At 41.5% G+C, this 27,021-nt stretch overlaps 1 protein-coding gene across 2 annotated transcripts in view; it reads right to left on the bottom strand.

The window, feature by feature from the left end:
• The window catches only part of TCF7L1 (transcription factor 7 like 1), a 31,503-nt gene extending 27,586 nt beyond the window's left edge, over positions 1-3,917 (bottom strand). For both annotated transcript variants that reach the window (XM_072149070.1, XM_072149069.1), the window contains exons 1-3: positions 3,467-3,917; positions 2,895-2,955; positions 1,730-1,860 (exon numbers count right to left, since the gene is read on the bottom strand). In XM_072149070.1, the coding sequence (XP_072005171.1) occupies positions 1,730-1,860; positions 2,895-2,955; positions 3,467-3,652 (378 nt within the window). In that variant the 5' untranslated portion in view covers positions 3,653-3,917. The remainder of the gene's footprint in view (positions 1-1,729; positions 1,861-2,894; positions 2,956-3,466) is intronic.
• Between the last annotated feature and the right edge of the window lie 23,104 nt (positions 3,918-27,021).

Consider the following 27,021-nt stretch of genomic DNA (forward strand, 5'->3'; position numbering starts at 1 on the left):
GCATTAAACAAATAGTGTCAATTTTTTTTTTTTGATTTGCGTCCGACTTCTGCTTATAAGCCATGTGCTGATCCACACGTTTCATAACAACGCAACCATTTTCACTCACCACATCAATTTAAGGTACTTCAACCACAAGACAAAGCCTCATTTGTCCCATCCCCCCCTCCCATATTGGGGTACCAAATCCTTTGCATTGAGATAATTCACTATTCAGGCACAAAACAAACACAGGCCCCAGAGTAGAGTAACAAAGCCTGGTCTGTGCAGGGAGAGGAACACCTCGTCCTGCGCTGCCGGGCTCAAAGTGGGCACACAGCCCCCAGTCACACTCCAAGTAAAACAGCCTTATTCAGGCCCAACCTGGATCCTAAAGAGCGGCTTTAAATTTGGAACATTTAAGTGGTTCCATTGTCCATATAGAGTAATGATGATGCTACTGTCAGCATATTGAACCCACAGATGTGTGTGACATCACGAGACAACGATGACATCACTACCTCCACGTGCACAAAGCGACAGCTAGATGTTTATATACATCTGCAAATAGAGAAAACTAAAAATAAAATAGATAAAAAATTTTAAAATCTCTTACGTATCCAGCCAATTTTCTCTGGTGGAAAATTATTCCAATTGAGGTTTGCTCCAAATGGAAAAAAAAATCCCAGCAGATTATAGTATAAATGCTGTAACCATAACAGGAATGACTAAAATTATCCAAACACAAGCAAAAAAGTATAGGGATGACTCAACCTACAATAACTGGTTGGCATCACTCTCCTAAATAGATGTGAACAACCAAAGTGCCATTGGATATTAAGAGTAAAATTGTAAGAAATGCTTTAGATTTTTAGGGATAGTTGTTTTTGGCCAAAGGAGCAGATGAACATAAAGCTATGAATACGAGACCCCTTCAGAAACTAAAAACTATAAAGTGAATAAAAGAGGAATTCCACAAGCCTATTAGTGGTTTCACAATCAGATTACATGTCTGATGTGTGCCATGTTCATTCTATAGAATCGCGCGACATTCTGTACCTTGTCTGTAAACAGTCCACACAATGGATATGACAGAACAAATATGCACACAAGGATACACTTTACACGAGATTTCAGCTCCTTCTATAGTAAACAGTCCATTACAGCTGGCAAATAAATCTCAAATACCCATCAATCTGGAAAAGACGAAAATAGCAACTCTATCCACAAATGAACTAAGTAGGTGCCAACCAGATATTTATGGTTCTAGTGTGCGCCATATATGGTGGCCAAGTGGAATTTGGTGCCAGTTATAACACTTGGCAGCAAGACATTATCAATCAAACTCAGATTTTTCTCAAAAAATTATCAAGAATTGACCAACAATGAGACACTACTTGTATGGTAGGCCTATAAATAACGTGATTTGTGCACCTAAATGAATATAGAACAGATTGTGACAGGTGACCACGCTATTTAAAGAGCCCACCCATCCAATAGTTCGGGCAGGTACCTTGTACCATTTACACCACACAAATGGACGCAATGACAACAGCTACAAAGTGGGTCAACATGAAAGTATATCAAATCAGAGAAACCGATGTTTCTCCAGACAGAACAATTCAGCCCTTGTTCCCATAAGTGACTATTCACAATGCCATGCCAGCCACAAGTTGTGGTTTCCAAAATCATATTCTGTTCAAATAAACAGGACAAGACATGAATATTACATTAGGATAAGCACTCTTACCGTGCGGGCACTGGGCGATAGGGCACCATTGGGCAAGTAATGGCCTCCAAGGTCAGGGATCATCAGGAAGGGGTAGCCTGCATAGGGTGAGCCCTTAAAGAAAGCGGCATCTTGGTGTTGCCTCCTGAATGCTGAGGGGTAAAAAGAGGTACAATCATTGGTTAACATTATTTAGTCACTACATTGTGTCCAGACGTAAGCTGAGACATACCTCGTTTTTGAGGCCTATCTAAAAATACGGGCACCTAATGAGGTTACATTTTATAGCCCGATTTTTGTCAAGTTAGAATAAAGGCCCATCCATCTCAAATTTATTTTTCCTCACATTTGAAGTTTGAGGGGCCATTTTTATCCAGCACTTAATTTGTTAATGGACAGCGCATGCCCGTCCTTACTATATGAAGACTTTTTTGTAGTATTGCCTACAATATGGCTGCACCCATACACGCTTCTAGTAGGAAGACTGTACCCACAGCGCATCATATGGTCTTTTCACATACAGAACGGATCTTGTTAAGATAATGAGATTATTGTAACAGAACAAAATTTCTAAGAATTGTATGGATTGTCATGGCCTGCATGGAATTGGGTCATTTGAACCTCCTAGCATAGAACATCAAAAAAACTTACATTTTATACAGATTATTACCCATTATTTTATAGAAATATTACAGATATACCACGTGCCTGTATAAATCGGCCATAGAAATTACGTGGAATGTAGTTTTTGGATAATGTTCTACATAGACGAAAATATTTGTTAATATTACACCCCAAAAAAAATAAAATAAATAAAAATACAAAAATCTGCAAGTTTTCTGCCTCCATATAGGCTGATAACTACAAAATAATAGCTATAGACACACAGCACGTAGGTAATGTAATACCGGTATATGATGTATAGGGATAGTAATCTACTAAGCAGTGACGTGATACTGTATAAAGTTGAATATTGTCCCATAAGCTTGCAATTACTTTCTCTACGCCCATTATCAAAAAAATGTTTTTATGCCACTACAAAGTACAACACTGATAAGCCTTATACAGAATAGTTTATCAATTTCATATTACGTCATGGACTAAAAAAAGAAATCTGACTCAAAGCAAATACATGTAATAACCTTGTATATATAAAAATCAACAAAAAAAATTGGAGGTGACTCACCTTCAGACAGGTAATCCCGGGGCTTCTCAAAACTCTCCCTCGGAGGGGGGCGTCTCTCAACCTGGAAATGGTTGAAGGGATAGTTTAGTTTTAGCCAAGAATAGATGGACATCCTGCCCCATGTTTATATCGGAGAGGGAAGATGAAGCGGAGTTGAGTATAATAGGACTGAGACATTTGTTCGGATGAGATAAGACCCTGGCAAGAGTTCACCAGGGCATGGGCTCCTGGTACGGTTAGGGCCCCTTTGTGTACCAGGAACTTACATATAGAGTCAATTGGAGGAGGTATCTTTACCACCTCATATAACGTGACCAGTTATGATGGAACGATAATCTGCAGGTCTATGGTGACACAATCGTAAGAAAAAAAAAAAACCCTGATCGGTCATACACAGTACATCAAAAACACCCCAAAAGACCAATCACTAGTAATTCTTCCAACAACAACACCGGTTCTATTCCAAAAAGTTTCAAAACAAAGTCTAACACAACACTCAAAATAAAAATGGGCAGCGATATGTAAAATCGGATGGTCTATGGCCATGATATTTGATAACGTGAGATTCTTACCTCCGAGTCTGAATCGCTGCTGTGATTCTCCGATTCGTTGACCAGCGATGACTTGACGTCTGCCAGATCCCCCTCTGCAGATCCCTCCCCGGGACTTTTCTCCTCTTGCTCCCCTTCATCTTTAAACCGGATCAGCTCGTCGTTAGCCCCCAACTCGTCGCCCCCACCGCTGTTTAGCTGAGGCATGGCTGTAATACCCGCACTGGCACAGCAGACACGTAAAAGCCTAATAACCCTGAGCCCCTTCCTAATACAGAGCCAGCTAACTTTTCCCTAATGCACAAGACTCCTATAAAAACATAATCAGGGAGGGGGGGGCACAAACTTTACAGAGAAACTTTTTTTTCTTAGCTGCGGCAAATACTAGTGAGCAGGCCCCCGTACAAATCAGAGAAGCCCCCCTCTAAGTGTAGCGCAGGGTCTCAGCCCCCCCACCCCAGTGCACAAGCAGCCTCTCCCCCCATTACACTGCACAGCCTCCCTCCCCCCCACTACAATGCACAGCCAGCCTCCCCCTCCTTCTCAGAGCAAACTTCCTGCAGCCTCCTAAGGAATGAGATGTTTTCTTTCCCTAACAGAATGTCTTTGTATGTTACAATCTGCGCTGCATTGCAAACAAAAGACTCATTCCTAAAAAGAACAAAAACAGCGACCCCCCCACTAAAACTCAAAAAGTTGAGCCCTTAAATCTAAGGCTAGGAACCCCAGTTCTTGTGCCCTGCCACCTCCCTCTACAATCCAAGGGGACTGTGAAGTTCCTTGAAAGTTGCATAAACAAGAAGAAAAAAAAAAGCAAAAAAATCACAGCTCCAGGAGAAGGAGAAGAAGAAGTGCACAGATTTCCAGCTTCCTCCCAGGCAGCTCCAGTCTTCTTTGCAGGGTCTCTTGTGTCTTTGGCTTTTTTAGAAGGTGGGAGGGGGCACTACATACCCCCCCTTGTAGGATCTGGTGGAGATCCTGCTTCTTTCCCTGGGTAAACTATAATGAGGACCTGCAAGAGCAGGATCTCCAGCCAGAATACAGGGGAGGAGTCTGCACATGCAAACTGACACTTATTTAAAAAGAACTGCTCAATGGACAATTGAGGGAATGGGGCCAAGATTAACCCTTCTGCCTCTAGAGTGGGAGGGCAAAGTAAAAAAAAAAAAAAAAAAAAAAGGTGGGGGGGTTTGCACGGTTTAACTCCCTTGCTGCCATTCCGAGTTCTGCAGCACAAGCCGAATTGCTTGATGCAAAGTTTTGGGCATGCATTAGCCAGTCCCCGGCATTATAATACCCATCCAGTGTTAATAGAAGAGAAGCCCATGAATAATTTTCATTGTATTACAAATGTTTATCCGGCCCTTAGAGGAATTCATAAATGTTCCCGTTCTTTTGTATTCCTAGAAGTCTCCAGCTACAGGAATTTATATATTTATTTATTTTTATTTTTAGCTGCGATGCGCTGCAGATAGAACGGAATGAATAAATCCGCTACTTTTGACGCAAATTAGCATTGACAAATTTTTTATGCAAATTAGCACGAAGCGGCAAAAATCTGGTGAAAAATTGATTTGCACAGACAAGCGGTAACATTCTGTGCACATTAGCAGCGCGCTTCTGTTTTCTTGCACTCGGCAGGTAGAATATTGTAAACTGCGGCGCTATGTTACTTTTTAGCATATTCGCCTTCGCAAATGCGTTTGTATCAAGCGACGTTATTAATAATAAATCCTTTATCCAAATTGATGCTATAGGTTGGCATACTGCTCAATAAAATGCCATGCCTACGGGCTTTGCCTATGGGCTCATTCACACTGGTGTGAAAATACAGGTTAGATATGGAAGTGCTATACAACTTTTTGGGGATTTTCGTAAAGCTCATTGCTAAAGCTACCTGCACATGATTATATTGAATCTTGCTTGCATATGATGTTATCTCTGCCCCCCCCCCCTCCCAGCACCCGCCGAATTTATAAACGCCCCCTATTCTCCACCTGCGGGACAGTTCTACTCCAGATCTGGCCTGGTGTAAAATGGTGCCGTCTCCTGAGGGCGTGTTCATGCAATGCGTTGCGTCACGTTTTTTAATGCGTTTTTGACGCATTCCAAAGGCTTCAGCCTTAATCACATACTGAGGTTACCTTGCGTTTCCACTGCATCTGCTAAAACACAATGAAGCATCGTGTGAAAGCATTGTGTGAAAGCACCCTGAGCCTAGATGGGCACCAGCTATAGCTTGGAAGGAACACTCTACCACCAGTGGCGCCCCTCTCCACGCCCACCTCACAATAAGTTGGCGTAAGGGGAGAAATATTCACAATTCCTGGCGGTGCACCTATTTCAGACGGTGAATGCCAGATTTTAGGCGTACAAGCCCTGATATATCTGGCCCTATGAGTGCCAAGGAAGGAAGGAAAAAATAAGAAATGCTCTACTTTTAAACGGTTTGGTAGAACAGTCAGGAAAAATAAAGGCTGAGGCCACGGATGGATTGAAAGGTACCATATTAAGTGCATCCGTGTGCCATTGTGGGTCTGCCCTAAGGCGGCTGTATATGGCATGACCGCCCAAGCTGCAACACTCAATGGCCCACATTAATTAAAGGACAACTACCACCAGATCAAGGATTGTAAACCGAGAACACTGGCATACTGGTGTGTGCCCCCCTTGTAAATTTTCCAAAGAGGCTACTGGGGTGCGGAGTAGAAGGAGTTGAGGCTACACGGCATGGCTACTCCATGCCCCAGTAGCCTCTTTGATCCTACTACCAGATAACTTTGGCGCGCAGCTCCTCATAGCCCTGCATGCGCAGTGGCTCTGGCTTCGGAAGAGTGACCGCGCAGCCGCGGGCCTGCTGGTCTGCGCATGTGCAGACAGCAGGCTTCACGGACGAGGCCGCGCAGATATGAGGAGCTGCGCGCTGAAGTTATCTGGTAGGAGGATCAAAGAGGCTGCTGGGGCATGGAGTATCTGCGCCGTGTAGCCTCAACTCCGTCTACTCCGCACCCCAGTAGCCTCTTTGGGAAATTTACATGGTAGCTAAATAAAAGTTATCAAAAGATTAAAAGGGCTATTCTCACGTCCTACAGATGCACCTAACACTCGATCTACCTTTATAGGTAGATCCGTGGTGGTAGGTTCCCTTTAAGAAAAAAAAGGCTTTCAAAATTATGCAAATTAGTCACAGGAGTTAATGGAGCCTGGAGCCCCTCAGGCTTATTTGCATAATTTAGCTTTTTCTTAAAAACAAGGTCATGAGAAGCTAAAAGAACAGCAGATCCTGCGCGAGGGGGCACACACCAGAATGTCTGTATGTTTGGTTTACAATCCTTGATTCTGAAAAGAACATTCAAACTGCTTGTACATGTAGTTATAAAGTGTCTGCGCCAATTTTGTGTCGTGGCTGCATGGTGTCCTACACTACTGAAAAATTGTGCACCTAAAGGGTGCTGTTACTGCTTGGTAAGAGTTTGCGACACATTTATTACTGACATGCGCCACAATTCTGTCTGTGAAACAAGAAGATGCCGCAGGAAGAGAATGAGGCAAGTTGGCTAAAAGTGATGGAGGTACCTGGCCATGGGGCTTCAACTCCTTACACCTTTCATTGCCCACAACAGGAGCGGTCACTGACTGAAGGTGTGGTGGAGGTGCCTGGTGATGCCACTTCTGCGCCTCTAAACCCTCCCTCCTCACGGCACCAGGACACCCTCAGTCTGCTTCCACTCCTGCAGAATGGGACTAAATGATCCCCAGCCCAACACTGGACCAAAGACTGGTGGTTGGGCAACTCTGTGACTTACAGGGGGTTCAAATGCTGCACCCAAGGTGATTACAATGATTAGTGCAGGGTGCTCCATTTTGGCAGTGGTTCACATGTAAAGCAAAAACTTTGTTCACTTCTATGGAACGAATGTAAATTCATGTTGTAAAAGGCTCTAATAAGTAAATGGTGAATGGCCCCTTGCTCCATTCACACGTGGCATTGGAGAATCCCTATTCTGAAAAAAGGTTTGACCCTCAGCGATCAGAAACCTATCCCATGGGTTTGGTGTGGGTGTCTAAAGCATACTTACTGCACTCCCGTTTTCTCACCAGAAAAGTCATACAAGTGGGTAACTCTGCCAACTCATACCAATACAAATGTCAATTGTTTGCTGGCATAGTCAGTAAAAGGGATGGAGGCTTTCACAAATATCATCTTCTGTAAAAATGCATTGTAAATCTGGAGTAATTGCAGTAATAAATCTCCCACAATGAGCGGCTATTCACACTACCATTGTCCATGATGCAGATGACTAACCTCCATGGACTGTAGCCAGGCTTTAAAAGGCCTTTGACAGCTAAGCAAGTAATTGGACCCCCATAATCACTCGAAAGGAGGATTTTATTTTCTTATACCATGACCTGGTGTTATGTAGATTCTGAGACCGAGCCTTGTATCCAAGCAAAAAACGCCCCCTGCTCAGTAATAGGGTGCTGCTAACTCACCGACCACCGACCATTATTCATATAGCCCACACAGAATACGCAGCACTGCACAGAGCTTGCCAAATCGGTCCCTGTCCCAAATGGGGCTCACAATCTAATCAACCTACCAGCATGTTTTGGAGTGTGGGAGGAAACCAGAGGACCCAGAGGAAACCCACGCAAACACGGAGAGAACATACAAACTCTTTTCAGATGTTGACCCTGAGATTGAACCCAGGTTTCCAGCGCTGCAAGGCTGTAATGCTAACCACATGACCAATCTTTTCCATAATTTTATTAGCAATATTTTTGATAATGGCCTTACATATGTAACATATATATATAAAAAAAAAAAATTTTTGGTTTATTGTGTCCTGCTCGAGCCATTGTTTAGACTTGCTTCTGAGTTTGAATGGTCAATAAAATTCTTTGCGATTCATCGCATTTACAACATTGGGCGAAATTCTATTCACCGTATAAAATAATGATGGCCCCATAAAGCCACAATGTCATCATGACTGATTTATATTATCCTAATGTCAACTGTAAAATAGAAGGTTCTTGCAAAAGCTTATCCATGGAAATTTAAATTCCAAACTGGGGGATATTTCCTTCTCTCTTTTAGAAATCTCAAGGTCCTTAGTAATAAGCAGATCACATTGTGAACCATTGTTAGGGCCTCATCAATAATCTGTTATTTGTAAGAACATTTGACAGTGTTTAATCTCCCTACAGTGCCCCCGGAGGGGAAATGAAGCATTACACAGAGCCGCTTCAAATTCATAGGTTGTCTGTGTGATACAGGACAGGTCCTCAAAAGTGAAAAATTCCCGTCTTTGGACAAGGCATCAAAATCTTGCACATCTACAGGATGAATGAGCAGCTCTAGCTTTACTATGGCTGCATTCAAATGTACATAACATCCTTATTTTCATGACCATAAGGGATCTCAGTGCTGGAGACTCCAGCAATCACATACTTGTTCTATGGGTAGATAATAAGCTGTTATGGTGATACAAATTGGATAAAATTCTATTACTGTCCCAATGGAAACGTAGGCTCAATATCGGCTTGACTGTGGCACCACTGGACCCTATGGAGATCAAAAAGCGTCATTCACCACCAATGAAACAGTCTTGACTAAATATGTATAGAAGAGATTTGGCAAACCCTACCAATGGATCACAGGTTGGAAGTAGACCTTGTCAAGTGATGACATCATACCGTCCAAGCTGGTCTAATGACAATGGTGAACTATTTTTGGGACTAAAAGAAGGGATAAAGGCTAAATACTGCATGGCCAGGGAGTAATAGAAAGTAAAGGAGATGTACCAAAGAAGACATGGTCCTACTACAGAGAGAATAGGAAATTGCTTGTGCTGTGATGTGCACTTCACAGTCCTCCTTTCATTTCTGGCTCTTTTGTTGTTGCTGTGACTTGATAATTCAGCTGGACCTAGACAACACATAATAACCAAGTGTGGCTATGTATTTCACCATCGCATGAAACTTATGTATATTGCATCTATATATTTTCAATACAGTTGATGGTCGCAACCGGTCTGTCTCCGATAACTTGGTGCCTCAATTTAAGGTCCACATCTGTAAGGTCTGTAGGGACTACACGTGTCTATGTTCCATGACCGGTGGCATCTGTACAGAGTTATCTTCTCCAAGAAAAGAAATGTTTGCATCTGAAGGCCTAGAAAAGCACCTTGGTATGAAACCAGAGTTTCCGTAAAATCTCATGTAAATATATGGGTGCTCTATAATCCCTCTTTGACATGACCAATGTATCTAATGTGGATGAAGGTCTTACTGGAGAATGGAGGTTCTAGGCTCCTGGTAGTATAGTGGTTTGACTTATGCCCCATTCACTTGTTTTGGCCGGGCTGAATGTTTCAATCATGCAGGTGACTTAAGCCGCTCATTCTCATGATCACTGGGAGTCTAGTGGATGAATCTCCAACAAATTAAACCCATCACTCATTGTGTAGATAAGGAACATGTGTAATCTGAGGAAGAATTCCTACAAGAACATAGGCCAAAAGCATTAAGGTCACATGCTTGACTGTCTACTCCATATAATCAATAACTATTGTTGATCTTGGCACCATCTTTCTCATATAGTATTTTAGAGCCATTTCAGGACTATTGAAGGTCCTAAAAAGTTCCTAAAACCGCAGATTGAAAGCAGGAAGAAGGGACACATCTGCCATTCCCCAAGAAGCTGATCCTGGTACCATATGTAGGAAGTGATTGCAGACTTGTAGGGGCTATAATATTCAAACACCCCAGGCCCAGGGCAGTCTTCAATCCATCCCTGTGTGTATGGACACACACCAGTAACTGTGCTCCTACAGTCCATATACTGCTGTATGGTGCTTTAATGCTAGAACAATTCTGTAAATATGACATCTGATATAACATACCTGGAGTAGAAAGTCACACTTACTTTCTACCTACTCCATTAATACCTATCATCACTGCATTCACTTCTATGGCTCTTATTTTCTTTATATGTATGTGTATGGACACACACCAGAGACTGTGCTCCTAAAGTTCATATAGAATTAAAATTCATATAATATGTCACCAAAAACCTTTTGTGGGAAATGAAGTTATAATAGTAACCAGTTTGTATGACTTTGAGGTTTTTACATTCTAGAAAGTGCAAAATTCTGTTCCATTGAGTGTTTTTCAATTTCTAGCTCGTAAAGATTTGGTTGAAAATGTTACTTTACAAAAGTAATCCAGAATGATCAGACTTTCCAGCAGCAATCCATTTTTACTGCTATGGTTAGACCACCATGAATGTTTCTTAATCCCATAATAATATATGTTGTGGTATAGAAGGGGGTCACAGACCCCTGATGTAACTCTTCTTAACTTACTAGTGCCATTCTCTTCTTCCCTCTCCATAGCCTACCCTATTTTCTATCTCCTCCTCCCATTCTCACCCATTATTCTGCCTTCCCAAAGCCAATCTCGGAGGGAGGGGCCTCCCGGATCTGTCAGCGTCTTAGCCAAAGCTGGAAGGAAAGTGACAGAAAACAATGTTTCTTTCTTGGAAATCCCTGGAAAGGAGAAAAAAAACACCAGAGCCGCTCTGAGTCCAGACAATTAATCATTGGTTTACCAGCCCCCCTCCGTCCTTTCTCTGTTCATTGTGGTGAGGGCACACATCTGTGCAATCCTTCATGGGTTAAAATATTTTAGAGAATCAGTAGAACCCCTTTTTCTGCTTTACGACACTTCTGCCCAAAAGTTTATACACAAAAAGGACACTTTTTATAGAAGAATCAAATGAATACATTTGAACATTCCGTTGGAATTAGAAAACCTCTGGATAAAAATACAACCCATTACCAATGGAAAAAATTCCAAAAAGGGTCAATTCTCTATTCTCCAAGGAAAGCACAACCAGTTGGGTCTACTGGTATTATATAGGGCACAATGATAAGGTAAATGAAAATATAACACATTAACAAGGGTGAACCTCAGGTATAGATGGCAGCCCCCTCTGTGCCATCCAGTATCATTGTATCAGGTTTTTTTGGGGAGATGGATTCTGCAGGCAGTGTTTCCAACCCATGCTGACATAGGATGTGAAGAGACAGTATTTTTAAGTGTCAGGTACTGCTTTTTAGCTGGTGACGGCTCCCTTCATGGTGCCCCACATCTAGCTGCAGGGTCTGCTGCCTGAGGTGAGGGGCTCAACTTGCCTCATTGATGGTACACCCCTGCACATAAATCAGCACAAGTTTGTATCGCTCACATATCCAGGTCATGGTGGAAAACTATCGCTAATGTCATTGTTCCTCCCCAATACAGTTTCATTGTTTGTTGACAGAACATCCCTATTTACACAGAACGTTGTACTGGCAACAGTGCTGCCTATTCCTATCCCGCATATTTGGGCACAGAACTGTTTGGTTATTTTAATTCCGTGTAGAAGGCGCAGTACTAGTCTTATTCTATATACCTAGTTTTCCTTTGGGTAGAATGAGGACCGAACATTTTTTAACCTTTGCACTAGGCCCAACAATATGTTAAAACAGCAAGTCCTCAGTGGTCTCTGTTATGACTCAATAGGACCCACCCAAGGATGTAAGTAGTGTAGGAAAACTACAACATGACACTTTCAGAAGTATGATTCTAAAGGCTTACATAATGTTCACGGATAATACACACAGTGATGTCACAGTACAGGGATAATACACACAGTGATGTCACAGTACATGGATAATACACACAGTGATGTCACAGTACAGGGATAATACACACAGTGATGTCACAGTACAGGGATAATACACACAGTGATGTCACAGTACAGAGATAATACACACAGTGATATCACAGTACAGGGGTAATACACACATTGATGTCACAGTACAGGGATAAAACCCACAGTGATATCACAGTACAGAGATAATACACACAGTGATGTCACAGTACAGGGGTAATACACACATTGATGTCACAGTACAGGGATAAAACCCACAGTGATATCACAGTACAGAGATAATACACACAGTGATGTCACAGTACAGGGGTAATACACACAGTGATGTCACAGTACAGAGATTATACACACAGTGATGTCACAGTGCAGGGATAATACACACAGTGATGTCACAGTACAGGGATAATACACACAGTGATGTCACAGTACAGGGATAATACACACAGTGATGTCACAGTACAGAGATAATACACACAGTGATGTCACAGTGCAGGGATAATACACATAGTGATGTCACAGTGCAGGGATAATACACACAGTGATGTCACAGTACAGAGATAATACACCCATTGATGTCACAGTACAGGGATAATACACACAGTGATGTCACAGTACAGAGATAATACACACAGTGATGTCACAGTACAGGGATAATACACACAGTGATGTCACAGTACAGGGATAATACACACAGTGATGTCACAGTACAGGGATAATACACACAGTGATGTCACAGTGCAGGGATAATACACACAGTGATGTCACAACAAAATCTATTCAGCAATGGTACAGTATATGAATTAGAACTATTCATATGAGACATCAGATGTCACAGAACACCACAGGGATCATCCAAAAAAAAGATTCAAACAGAATAAAAAATATAATGCTGCAGTGAAGTGATAATTGATGCACAGTCCATGGTAACACTTAGTAGAGGTGAGTAAATCTGTGCACTACATCTCCGCTGTCATCACTAACTGCTGCCTATGAGCTGTAATGGGTGCCCTTGTTGTTGGGCTCCGGTGCAGCTGCCATGCACTACTCTGGCACTGTTCTGGTGGAGGGAACCACATATCATCTCGGCATTGGGGCTCTACAGGACCAGTTTCCTGGCTTGTAGTGTAAGCCGTTTTGTTTCCCTAAACCAATCATTTTACTTATTGTGTGAAATATTAAAAGTGGATTTCTGTGTGATTGTTCTTCCAGGCATTCCTCCCGCTGCTTCACTTCCTGTCTCTGGTGGATGTGAAAGCTTGAGATAGCAGAAGATCTCAAAGTAAGCCAGATGCAGCCTGATTTATGGTCTGTTAAGAAAAACAGCCCCATTTTGTTACTAAGTGGAGGGACATGGACTTTTAGTGGACAAAAGTTGAGGCACTCATCTGCCTTTTACTAAGTCTGTGAAATCCCATGGGAATTTTCTTAGAAGACGATGGACAGGAAGGTGTTTCCACAACCATCGTCCATATCTTACAGTTTAAACCCCATTAGTCTTCAGCACCAGACCAAGTAAGATGTGTTGGCGACAATTTTGGTTTTCTTCTCTTCTATTTTGAGGAAACATGGTCATATACTGATATTTATTTTGATTGTTCTACCATAAATGGTCTTTACAGATGAGTGGACCCAATGTTCCCGGTTGGGTTTCGGTTTGGCCACGCAAAACAAATGTATTTTCCGATAGGTACAGATTGATGCTCCCTAGCAAGTAGCCATGGCTATGTTTGGCTCTGGCTGTTCACCAGTCAATTCAGAAATACGTCCAGGTCACGCGACCGGATGATGGTAAGGTCCTCCCATCTCTAATGGTCTTATCTATGTACACTAGTTAGGTGGCCATACTGTCCATTTGTACTGGAAATTGTAGGATGACACAAACCATATATGCCATGAGTTTGACAAGACTGGATAGCCAACTCATGTACATTCAGGTCTTCAGATGAAAGGGTCAAGATACAGGAGGGTCAGGCACGTTCAACATGTCCGATACTTCACAGATATAAGACGGCATTCACACGTAGGGTTTGGGTAGCATTTTGAAACCCAACACAAAGGCAGAGGGGGAGAGGGTTGGCCTGATCATAGATGCATTTCCACTATAATGATTGGGAAGGAGGACCCTGTATTTTTTTTTGTTTACATTGCATCTACGAAACACATCTCCGATCAGGCAAAGCCCCTTCCTGCAGCTGTTGAGTTGTGTTTCAAAACTCTGTGGGGCACATTTACTTACCGGCCAACGGGGTTCACCCGAAGTGCATTGTCCGACGACAATGCACTGTGCCACGATTCACTAAGATCGTGCGCCCAATATCCTGCATGTGTCGCTTCCCCGCTCAGGTCCGACGGAGTTCACCTTCTTCTTCCCGGTGCATGTAAGTGCATTGATTGCGACACAATTTAAATATTAGTCCAAATCAGTCGGATCATCCGACGGCCCACCCCCCGATCGCCACAATCCGATTGCATGCGACACAATCCCCAGTTAAATACCTGTCACAGTGGCACAAATCCCGTAAACGTCGTAAAAACCGATAAGAGTGTGGCCGCGGATGCTTAGTAAATAAGCCCCTACGTGTGAACACAGCCTAAGTGGGTTTCTCTCGATGCAGAATATGTGCAACTAAGCTGCAATCTGAATGTTTATGGAAATGATGGAAGAATTTATTGATGGAACGTTCAGCCGACTGCTTTCCAATATGTATGGACAATCTAAATCCAACCATGTAGATCAGAAGTAATCCCCATACCTCATATGCAACTGTATATTGTCATGACATACTGTACTGCCATTACAAAATTACATCCGTCTACACAGGAAAGTGGATTTCTTTAAGATTTTGGAACCAAAATTGGGAACTGAGATTTGGCTATGACAATAGGGACAATGTCATGCAATATATTTAAAAAAATGAATGAGATATGTACAGAGCCTACAGGTGGCTATAGACCCCATCCTCTACCATGAGATCCCTACACACTGACTTTATCTTGTTTTTTTATCTTTTATGAAGTCTTTTAACTCCCCTTATTAGGCCACAGCTGATCATCACCCTGTAATGTATATCCACTGTACTCAAGGATATTCCAAGCTTTTGTCTTTGTCTAAAGCATCAGGTAAACTTTCCCCATTGTTATCCATGCGGCAAGCTCCCATAAGCATCTACATATCTATAGCGTACTGTATACACCACAGAGGCTGCCCCTCTACTCTTCTATCACCCACCAAAGAAGGTTTAACTAGCACAATATTAACACAAGTTTAATCATTGCCTTAAATGAATTAACACTTTTCTAATTAATGCCTTACACATTCCTGTTTGCTGAGACAATTGCTACACACTGGAAACAGACGCTTTTGTGACATTTTATAGCCTATCATGTTACCAGTGATTAGTTCCTTATGGACTGGTGGCTGCATCTTCAGTATTGACTCAGTTCGGAGATCGCCTGCCTTCACCCCTGAATGTGTTCTGAATTCACATTCATAAAGTTTATTAAGCAAAACACAGGACATGCTCATAATTTGTCATTTTGCAGGAGTCATAATTCTCTAGGGGACTGGGGCTACAGACAGATCTTTGGGATAGACATATGGAGATGCCTTCAAGATATCAAAGATTGAGTAGATTCTATGGTCAGTTACTTATGTTGCCCTCAAGAATCCATTCGGAGCATAGGTCTGGACGAGTTACTGTCTCATAAATATGGCCGTATCCCGCCACAATAGTATTTTGGATGTACAAAGCTGTACACCACTCATTGAGTCTATTGAGACATTCCATATGTTTTTGGTTTTTCTGAGGTTTCTCCACACAAAGTTCAACATCTCTGTGGCATGCTCCATCCGATGCTTCATAATGGAAAATATTTTGATTATTCAGAATATGGAGAGGGGATGAATTAAGATGGGTTCCTTGGGATGTATCAAAATCGTAGACTCTCAGTCTAATTATTCTTTCAATGGTTTGATATTTACTATCTATATACAGAACCAAACTTGGGGAAAAGGAAGGGCTTAATTTCTGATGGGTTTCAGTTCTTCAGTTTAAGGTTCTTTGGAGGACCTTCAACGGTTCTGGAAGGGCTCTTGTATACATTTGTGTTAGGAGCCAGCACATTTGTATGAAGATTTCTGGAGTGGAGCTCCTTCTCTTTATTATTTCTACCGGGCAATAACATACTTGGTTGTGAGTTTGGATGGCCATGGGTCCCTTAGAATCCTTGGGAAGAAGTTGCGACCCAAACCGCTCATATTATAATCTGTTACTATCCCCAACTCTGGAGGCCCCAATACACATTAGATAGTTGATATTGTCAGGTTCAGCTAGTACTTTATCCAATGTGTAAAGTCAGCTTTAATTGATTGTTTGTCTTAAGGTTCTTTTACACTGACCAGTCCCAGCCAGAACAAGCTACAATCAGAGAGAAACATGACCATTACTATTTACACAGGCCAATCCAAAGTCAATGGAAGGAAATGGGGGATTTGGCTGCAATGTTTATTAGCACGGTACATGAGGTGCTATGTGCTCCTGATACTATAGCATTTTTATATTGCATTCATTGAACCAAAGCGCATTTGCTTTTTTGGTCAGCTGATCAGCAGTACAATCCCATAGGACAATCATCAGGAACAGGCATTCCTAGAAACACTTGTTCTCAATAATTGTCCTATCGGGCTCTTTAGGCTTACCATACATATGCAAACGAGGCCACTCAACAGCTATTTCACCTGACTCCATTATCTTTAAGATCTCATTTGTAAGGATTCACAGATTTTGTGACTATATTGCAAGATCTCAGTGTTAGTCAAATGCATTTGATGGTATAAAAACAGCCGATTTCAACAGCTTTCCCGATTTCAGTATGTGAGAGAGTTCTAGAAGATCCACCAGTCCAAGCTCAATCCAATAATAGACCACAGATGTCCAGCACAAGACAACAATTTGGGGACTACTAGGGTCTATTTCCATTCAGTTTATGGGGTATAGTCTCCTCCTCACAACCACCACCAACATTGTGGGCCCTACCAATCTACATTTTTTTTAATGGTTTCACATTTTCTGAATACTTACAGAACCAGAACCAGGCTCACTGGGAAAGGAGAAGTCCTTTCTGGTGGCTTTAAGTTCTGCAGTTCATGGACCTTTGAAGGATGTTCAAAGGCACCAAAATGGCTCTTGTATACTCTTTTGTTGAGTGCCGGCACATATACAGGCAATCCCCGGGTTACATACAAGACAGGTTCTGTAGGTTTGTTCTTAAGTTGAGTTTGTATGTAAGTCAGAACTGTATACTTTATTATTGTAACCCCAGTCAAAATTTTTTTAGTCTCTGTGACAATTGGATTTTAAAAATGTTGGGTTGTCATAAGAACCAGGATAAACAATAAAGCTTCATTACAGACACCTGTGATAACTGTTACAGCTGTTTATTGTAACCTAGGACTAAAGTACAGCAAATTACCAAAATCCAGAGGTCCGTTTGTAACTAGGGGTCGTATGGAAGTCAGGTGTTCTTAAGTAGGGGACCGCCTGTATATAAGGATTTCATGAGGCCAGTATCAAACTTGGTTTGTGGTTTGAGTGGACAAGGCGCCCCGTAGAAGCTTTGGGCCTAAACTGCCCATTTATAAACCACTACTGACTGTGTCAAAAAGTTGTTGGGTCAGAAACCAAAACATAGTCGTAAGATTAGTATCTCAGTTCTCCCTTTACCCAACCTATCTCCTGATTTGGGTTTTGGAAATTTGAGCAAACATTTCATAGACAATTATTCGATTTTAATTATAGTATTTTTATAGCTACTTTTTAAAAAAAAAAAATTATCATTGATATAAATTTGTCATTTCTATGTGTAATAAAGCTTATCATGAACCAAGTCCTGCTGTATACATTTTACTAATTGTTACTACTGCCTCAAACTACAATGCAGGCAATGGATATGTATAAACTGTCTCCATCGTCCCCGGTGGGCTTCTTGTCCACCCCCCACCCATGGTTTTAATCCACCTTTCCAGCTCTACCTCCCTGTATTCATAGTCTTGAGCTTCTGCTGGGAAAAAAACGTGTTTTGTTTGGTGGATAATTAACTATTCTCTGGCTAATGCGTTGTTTAACGAGGTGCAAGGACAACTAATTGTTCCCATTGTGTGGGGCAGTTATGAAGCTACCAGTGATAAAGAAGCCATGCCTCCTCCTTTAACCCTTCCCATACCAAAGTCTCACAAACTGCTAGAAAGCATGATGGATAGATTAAGCATTAACTTCATGTTAGCATTTTCAGCACCTTTCACCCATATGCATATGTCCTCCATTTTTTAAGGAAAAAAACTAAGTAGTGCCCAAAGTTGGATAAGTCAAAAGTTGTAAACCTAAATTCCAAACATGTCCTGACCATATAACAAATGTCCTAGTTTTATATTAATATTATCATATTATATAATATTAATATTTATATTATTTTACATTGCAAAAATGATAATTCTTGATATGATTGGGGTTTTTTTTAAAACAAATTTCATACATTAGATCAGAAAAATAGTATTTTACAATGAAGATAAGCAACTATAACATTTATGACCATAGGAACAAGTTATACATGTAGAAACCCCATTTTTATTTATCTATTGTTGAGTTAATAAAAAGAGGAGTCTCCTATTGAGGATCCTCAGAACTTGGTCATAAATTGGAGGTATGGAGGAGCCAACAATTTATATGAATAATGTGTAATACGTCTTTTCTCCTGAGGTGGTGCTGTAGGGAAACTAAGCACTTATTGAATGATGCAATCTGATCGATCGGTCCAAGTGGAGGACACTTTATGTGGATAGTTCAAAAAGGACCTATTAGGGCAATTCGGGACACTAAACCACCCACAGATTCTTATAGACCGGTGGCTTAGTGTCCCAAATCATCCTTTAGCTAGTCTCTCTGTGCCCATTATAAAAAACCCTTTATAGTTACCTAGAGATGGGTGCCATCTGTGGTGCTCCCCATGCCTATGCGGTAATTTATTGAAGCCTATGCAGTACACCCCGGTTTCTTCGCGCAAGTGTGCACCCACAGCGCATGCGCAGTGAAGCCATGGTGTGCCACACCAGCTTCACTGTGCAACTGGGAATGAGGTTAATATAAAGACAGTGGGCACAGAGGGACTAGCTAAAAGGAAATTTTTGGACACTAAACCACTGATCCATAAGGACTTCTGGGTGGTTTAGTGTCCCAAATCGCCCAGATTTAAAGTCGATAGTGCAAAATGTAATTTAATCTATCCTAACGTTATCATGCTTATTAGTTTGGGTGTAACCACTGGGACCCCACTAATCATCTGCTCCAATTAGTAATTGGTGGGGACCCATCAGATGGACCCTTACTTATCACCATGTTATCCTCTATATTGTGCCCATATATCATATAGTGGCCCAAAGTCCTCTACACCTTAAGACAGCATTGATTTCCAAACTGTAACACCATGTTTTTGGCTTCCTCCTATGAGAAACGTATTAGAGAATCCATGAGAATAGCCTAAAATTGGATGCAGTTAATGAAGTCTCTGATACAATCACCATAATGAGGGGGGTCTTTCAGGCAAATAATTTTCTGTTTGTCCCAACAGGAGGATGAAGTGGTAATTGCAGGGGAGGGGATGTTTAGAATGTGAATTAGGCATGGAAAGAGCAAAACGCATTAAAAAGGATCTTGCCACGGGGGAGGGGGGGGTGTGTGTGTTTTAATTGATTTTATTGGAGTATTAAGGGTAAAAATAAAAATTTATAGTTTGGTGATACTGGATTCCGCCATGCTAATAACATTACATATGACAACTTCTATTATCCCCTAATTTTAGTTATGCGTCCATACATTTGTGTGTGCTTGGTATGCAGGGGGACGGACACCCCGAGGCCCTCGCCATTCAATAGGGCTGCGGCAAGGATTACACTGTGGATTAGCATTGTTACACACATACCCTTATTTGCTTTAGGACCACATCACCCTAACAACAGACAATTGGTTGTACAATGTAAAGGTGCATCTGCTTTTAATATAGTAGAAATGTTCAGTTCCCCTTCATTAACACTCATTATATACTGCAATCACGGTAGGATATAGGAACTGGGGGGGCTCTTCTCTTATACTAAAAGCTGATGATGTCCCCTTGGAGAAAGCTTATTATATGCTTCATTATATGCTCATAGAAAACAAATAAGCCTTGTTATGCCCAAACCAATTTCTAATGACCCCTAAATTTTTAATGCAATGATAAAACGGAATTCAAGGAATTTTTATTAATCACTCAGGATGGGTAAAAAAATATTAGATCAATGTCTGGGGGCACACACAGGACCTCCACTCAGCAGCATTTGGACTTTTCACTCTTTGCCAAGCACAGCGCCATACATTTTATAGTGGTTGTATATGGCACTACAGTTCCAGACAAGTCATGTGATTACAGGTATGTGACATCATTGGCTGGGGAAGTAGAAGTAGCACTCAATGGGAGGTTGAAAAACATGGCAGCTCCTCTCCTGACTATGGTTAGTATGTGGTATTGCAACTATCCTCCTTTCATCTGGTTATAGCTGAGCTGCAATACCAGCACAAGCCATGATCAGGGGTGGCGCTGTATTTTGAAAAAAACAGCCATATTTTTCAACCTTCAGACAACCCCTTTAAACAGCTGGTCTAATATTGATCACCTATACTAAGAACAGAAATCCTGGAACATGTATTTTTCCTTTAAATATCTTCAAAGTAAAAAAAAATTACACTAAAAAAAAATACAGTAACCATTGAATGGACTCATGAAATATAGATTTATACTACACTTAGCCTCAGAGTGAACTAGAAGCTCTGTTCTTCACTATGGGTAAGGGCTTCTCATTTTTAAAGGAAATCTACCATCAAAACAAAACTTGATAAACCAGGGGAACTTAGGCTGCATTCACACTGCCGCAAGGGGGACGCATATACGGCCGACGTATATATGGCCGATATATAGGTCCCCCATAGACGGCAATGGGCACACGGCGCCCTACGGGAGCGGTACGGTGAAGCACACGTGTGGCACCGTACCGCTCCATACCCCGGAAAAAGATAGGACATGTCCTATCTTTCTCCGTAGTACGGTGCCGTGCGCCATATCTTCCTATGGAGAGGGGCGGGGGTGAGCTGTGCTCACCTCCTCCTCCACTCCCCGCACGCTGCCGTTGCCTGCCGTGCTACGGTACGGCGGGCAACAGCAGTGTGAATGTAGCCTTACTCATAGATCCAGTGACAGTGACATTGGTAATCTTATATTTGTTATCCATGGCTTCCTTCTTTTTAAAATCAACTTTTAAAATTATGCTTATTAGCCAGAAGGGCAATGGGAGCGCTACCAGATCTCCTCCGTGCTGTAGATTCACAGGTGGTTAAATTTGCAGAACATAGGTGGATTAATACTTCCATGGGCCCTGGGCTGTATGAATATTATACAAAGGTCCTGAAATGGCTCTTGTGCGTATGTGTGTTGAGAACCGGAACAGATATGCGAGGATTTCGTGGTGAAGGTCCTACTCCTAATTTGGTGGGGTGTTTGGGTGCCCATGGACTCCAAACTACAGCCCAAAGTGCCTATATTATAATCCACTACTGGTGCAGGAGAACTCTCTCCCTCCCACTGTGTGGTAAAACCTCCTGTGCCGCAGTGAGATTACATCAGGCAGAGTGATGGAGGAAGTGCTGAGGGAGGAGAGGGGAGAACCGTGGAACAGCCTATGAAGCTACGGTCCCCCTCCAGAGCCCTTCAGGCTCATTAGTTTAATTTTATAAGTTGATTTTAGAAGGAAGGAGGCCATGGATAACAAATATAAGACAATTTCCACAGTCACAGAACCTGGATCTATGAGTAAGTGTCCCTGGTTTATCATGATGAATATGGATGGTAGATGTAGTAGTAAAAAGCCTATATTTTTGGGTGGAGTTAACACCTGTAGAAATACAAGCCTTCATTTACTCTCATAAAAGTAAACTGATTGGTGGAAACTTGATTCACAGCTACTGAAGAAATTACATCTCCATTGTTTTCCTTTGTTTCCTCTCCTTTCTGCATGCATAAAAGATTAATGTGCTTTTTATACTTGCTAATTTTCCTTGCAATTCTTTTTTGTACTACAAATGTAAAATGTCTACAGGTGTGAATATAGCTGGAGAAAGGAAATCAGTAACCTAGGAGAACCTTTCTGTTGAAACCTTCTTAATCAGGTGTAATCTGTACAAGAACTGGAAGTGTTTAATATCCCTACAGGAAAACTAGAGCATTACACAGCACATGCAGAGGAATCTTAATTTAATTGATATGCATATGAGCGCTTCAATGCCCTGTGGGCGTGGCCACCGGGTTCGGGGAACCACCTGCCACCACCCATTACTTTCCAAATAACCTTGAATAACATTGCCACACTCCCCTGTGAAGTGGAACATAAGCTCTGAAGCTGAATGTTGCCCCAAAATACTAATTTCACATTGCAACCAATTACAGCTCAGCTTTCATTTTACCAGTGCTCATGAATATTTTAAAGGGGAGCTGTAATTGGTTGTCATGGGCAACTAAGCCCTTTTTTTAAACTAAGACAGCTTGATAAATCTCCCCACCAGCTCACCTCCCGATTCCCCAATGAAGACTTCAGCGGTGCAGGGATAGCCAGCCCCAAAATCCCAAAGTAATCGCTCAATAAAGTAGGAACTCCAGCGCCAGATAAGTCTAGTACTAGTCTTCTATATTGAGGTCAATTAAAACATGCATGTAGGCTCCGGTACATGGATGGAAACACCAGCACAAACACTGAGCTACGCGTTTCGCATCACAGCATAATCATGGTTGCGAAACGCGTTGCTCAGTGTTTGTCCTGGTGTTTCCTTCTATTATTTATTTTGTTATTTGCCTGCCACTGGAGTTCCTACTTTATAGAGAAATTTAAACTCTGTACATATAATATTCTTTCTTTCAACTCCATACAATACTAGAGCTTATGGGACCATATACTTTTCCAGGATATATATATAGACGTCAAGTGCATAGGATGGAGATGTGCATTGGGTATTGCATTGTAAAACAAAATTCCTAATTCAGATGTCCTCAGGAAATCAGATCAGGAGCTTAAGAGTTAATTGCCACCACTAGAGGAACAGGACAATAGTCTCCGCTCCAGTATGTGGGACTCTGCTGGCACTGCCGGGTGTGTAAACAATGAATCAGACTCTGTAAGTTACTATCCTCTGCCTTCACCTCCTCTCCAGCGAGGCAGAGGCAGTACCTGGACCTTCCACTCCTCTTGGCTGCCATTACATTATATAACTAGGTTCCTCCTCTTCATCGAGATGTCTATCTCTCACCGTCTGAATGTGAATCCCAGTGCGGGTGCCAAATTTTGTCAGATTGTTTGTCAGTGTCTGTTTCCGTAAGATTGTAGATTAGTTTCCCCTACATAAGGGCCCTGTATATATTCTGTTATTTTCAAAAGCACTTAAAGAAATGTGTTTTTTTGTAAACTTTTATGATTGGTCGGTCATTTTCAGAATGTTTATCAACAACTGTATTGGGTGATGAACAACATGGTCCACCTTTATCGTAGACTGTAATGCTGTAATCCTTAGTTTAGGGATTGAAAATTCCAATTTATTGAGAAGACCACTCAGCGGTAATGGATGAGGCACCATGTGCAGCCAGATTTATTTGGGACCACCAGCCAAATCATGGACCGGGTAGTGATATATGATGATATATGATGCAAGGAGTCACTTCTTCCCCACGAATCATGTAATCATGTGGCGGTCCGTGAAATTTACCCACTGCATGATCTGTGAACAACCACAGCCATTCCCTTTACCTGGTGATATGGGTGTAGGGTTTTCTGGATAATCCAAGTGTGCAAAACTTTTTAAACTTTTTTTTTGTCCCAATGACAATTGGATTTTCAATATTTTTTGCTGTAATGGGACCAAGGATGATCAACAAAACTTCATTACAGACACCTTACAGCTAATCATTGCAGCCTGGGACTGTAGTAACATCCAGAGAGCTTCACCAGAGGTCACAGTGGGCAGAGGGGTCTGTCTTCAACTAGGGGTCATCTACAAGTCAGGTGTCCTTAAGTAGGGGACCGCCTGTAATCTTAACACAGATAACAGAATCCAATTTGGGGGTTTGGGCTTCTGACCTGAACATTATGCCGGACTGATGGCCGAATCTGGCAAATTGACGTCTCTAAGAACTAGCCATGGCTATGTTTGGCCAGAGGAGGACACAGTCATAGCCATGATTAGTAGCTGGGGACCTCAATTTGCCCACAACCCAGAGTCTAATAACTAACCTTTGTGACTACTACCTGAGCAAGGGTCGCCAAATGGCACATAACAGGGACTGGGGTAAAGGGAGCACCTGGGGGTCACTGCTTATGTCTACTTTTTACCAGTAGATTGCCCAGGGACGAGTTGTCCTGTGTAATGGCTAAGTGGTTACTCGCAGGACGTCTGCCCTCGTGGTAAAATATGCCGGAGATGTTTGTGTATGAGGAGCTTGATGTACAGTTGTCTCTGTTTCTTCCTGTTGCTCTTTTTGTGTAGAGTGTGAAAAGCTGCCCAAACAGGGTGCCAAGTCCTCAGGCGTATTACAGGGATGATGCCCTCCTGTCATCACACATCCTGCCAGCTGTCTGCTAAATACTTACCTCTGTGCCAGCCTCCTCCTTATACAATGCTGAGTGCTTGTACACGGATCAATCTTCCTGCTCGAGGACAAGAAGCAGACGAAAAACTCACACAGATGTGAAATAATATTATTGGGATTTTAGTATAGTGTTTTAGTATTAGATAAGAAAGCAAACACTTTAACTATAAGTTCAGAATAAACCTTAAAGGGGAACTGAAGTAAATGGCGCAGAAGGAAGCAGATGGCTTCACTAGACTAGTGCAGGGGAGTTATCTTTCACATTCGTTTTCTGGTGTGAAAGTTCAGAAAGTAGTTCTTTTTTTGCATTATGAACCAAACATACCTTAAGAATGCTGTAGCTACACTTATGCAGAAACATATCTTGTTTAATCCCTGAGCTGAGTGGTTTTGCTGAAAAAACAAATATAAAATTATGATAATGAGGCTCTGTCGCTCCTGTGGCTGCCCTGGTGCCCTCCTCTTACCGTAATTATTCACTGCTCCAGAGAACATTGTAATCACTGTGTTGTCCCTGACAGCCAGAAGTAATCAATTGCTGCACCATCCCCCAGCTGCTGTGAATGAGTCATCCGGCTCAGGTTGATTATGTAATGTGTTTACGTACGGCACCCTGCATGCACCCAGCTTTCCAAAGGTCATGAATTTTATAATTGTTTTGGTTCAGGGATTAAACAAGATATGTTTCTGCATCAGTGTAGCTACAGCATTCTCAAGGTATGTTTGGTTCATAATCTATAAAAACAAAAGGTAGATTTCCTTTTCCTACATTTTCTGCTTCCACGGCACACCTGCTTTTTAGATAGTGTCAAGGGTGGTGATAAAACTCAACTTGCTCAGAACTTTTTGTGTAAATGGAGGAGTAATATATATACTACCAAAAGTCTTCTCAATCTCTTTTGTAAACACTGGGGGGATTCATCCCTTTTTTTAAACAATCTTTTCTTTTGCAATTTTTTTGGTGCTTTTTTGCCTCTAATTTATTGCAGGTATCTTTTTCCTTTGATGTCTGTGATGTCTCTATTTTTACATGTCACTTTTCCTTGGAACGCTTATATGCACAGTTTGTTGTAACTTTTTTTTGCAAATGATAGCAAAATACAATTTTTTAAGCATGAGTTGGCATCAAGTCCCCCAATCTGCTAACAGCATTGGGCATCAAGGGAGTCCAAATGCGGCTTCAGTGGTATTTTACTGTGATGCCGCCATCTATGCGACCAGAGTCGCAGTTTTTGAATCAGCCATAATCCAGCATAACTTTTGGTAGAAAAGGATAAATGGGGCGCAAATGGGGAAACGCAAAGTGCAAAAGAATAGAAGAAAAAGGACAAAAAGAAGAAACGATAAATATCCTCCACTGTTAATAAATATCAACAAATTGTGACAAAAATTTGTAATTGTACTCAGCATAAGCTATAAATATGACCCTGATTCTGGCCCGTGTGTCTCATTAATAAATGGTGGTAGATAGATGATAGTTAGACGGATAGATGACTCAATTTCCAATTTATACCAAAACTTCTCAACAGAAAAAAAGAAGAATCCATGGAAAACATCCATTATTTTATTCATATAAAAGCCTTTATATAAAAGAAGTTGTTTTTCCATGGATGCTTCTTCTTTCTCTAGAGGAGGATAAATAGACCCTCATTGCTATTGTTTCATATGACAATGTTATGACTATGTATGTCTAATTTCATTTGTATATGTCATGCATGATCTGTAAAGCGCTGAAGAGTATAATGGCACTATATAAAGATGTATTCTTATTATTATTATATTACATAGATCGATAGCTAGATAGATATGACATAGATATGAAGTAGATAGAAAAACAGATGAAAGATACAATTTTAAAGGGAACCTGTCATCAGCAGTTGGTCTAATAAACCACTACCGGAACATTTTCAAGCAATGCAAAACCTTCTAGTTTTTTTTTCTTTCGTGCCCTGTGTGGTGGCATCATCCTGAAAATCAATTTTGAAGTGAGATGTAAGTTGGTTGTATAAAGTCCAGGAGGCAGAGAGTTAAAATCACTGAAATTAAGATGGGGAACTCCTAGCCTCTTCCTCTTTGATTGACATCATGCATTGGACTTCAGAATATTTAGTTAGTCATGTCTCTGGATGTAAGCCCATCAATT

Source organism: Engystomops pustulosus, chromosome 4, assembly GCF_040894005.1.
Source record: "Engystomops pustulosus chromosome 4, aEngPut4.maternal, whole genome shotgun sequence".
NCBI lineage: Eukaryota > Metazoa > Chordata > Amphibia > Anura > Leptodactylidae > Engystomops > Engystomops pustulosus.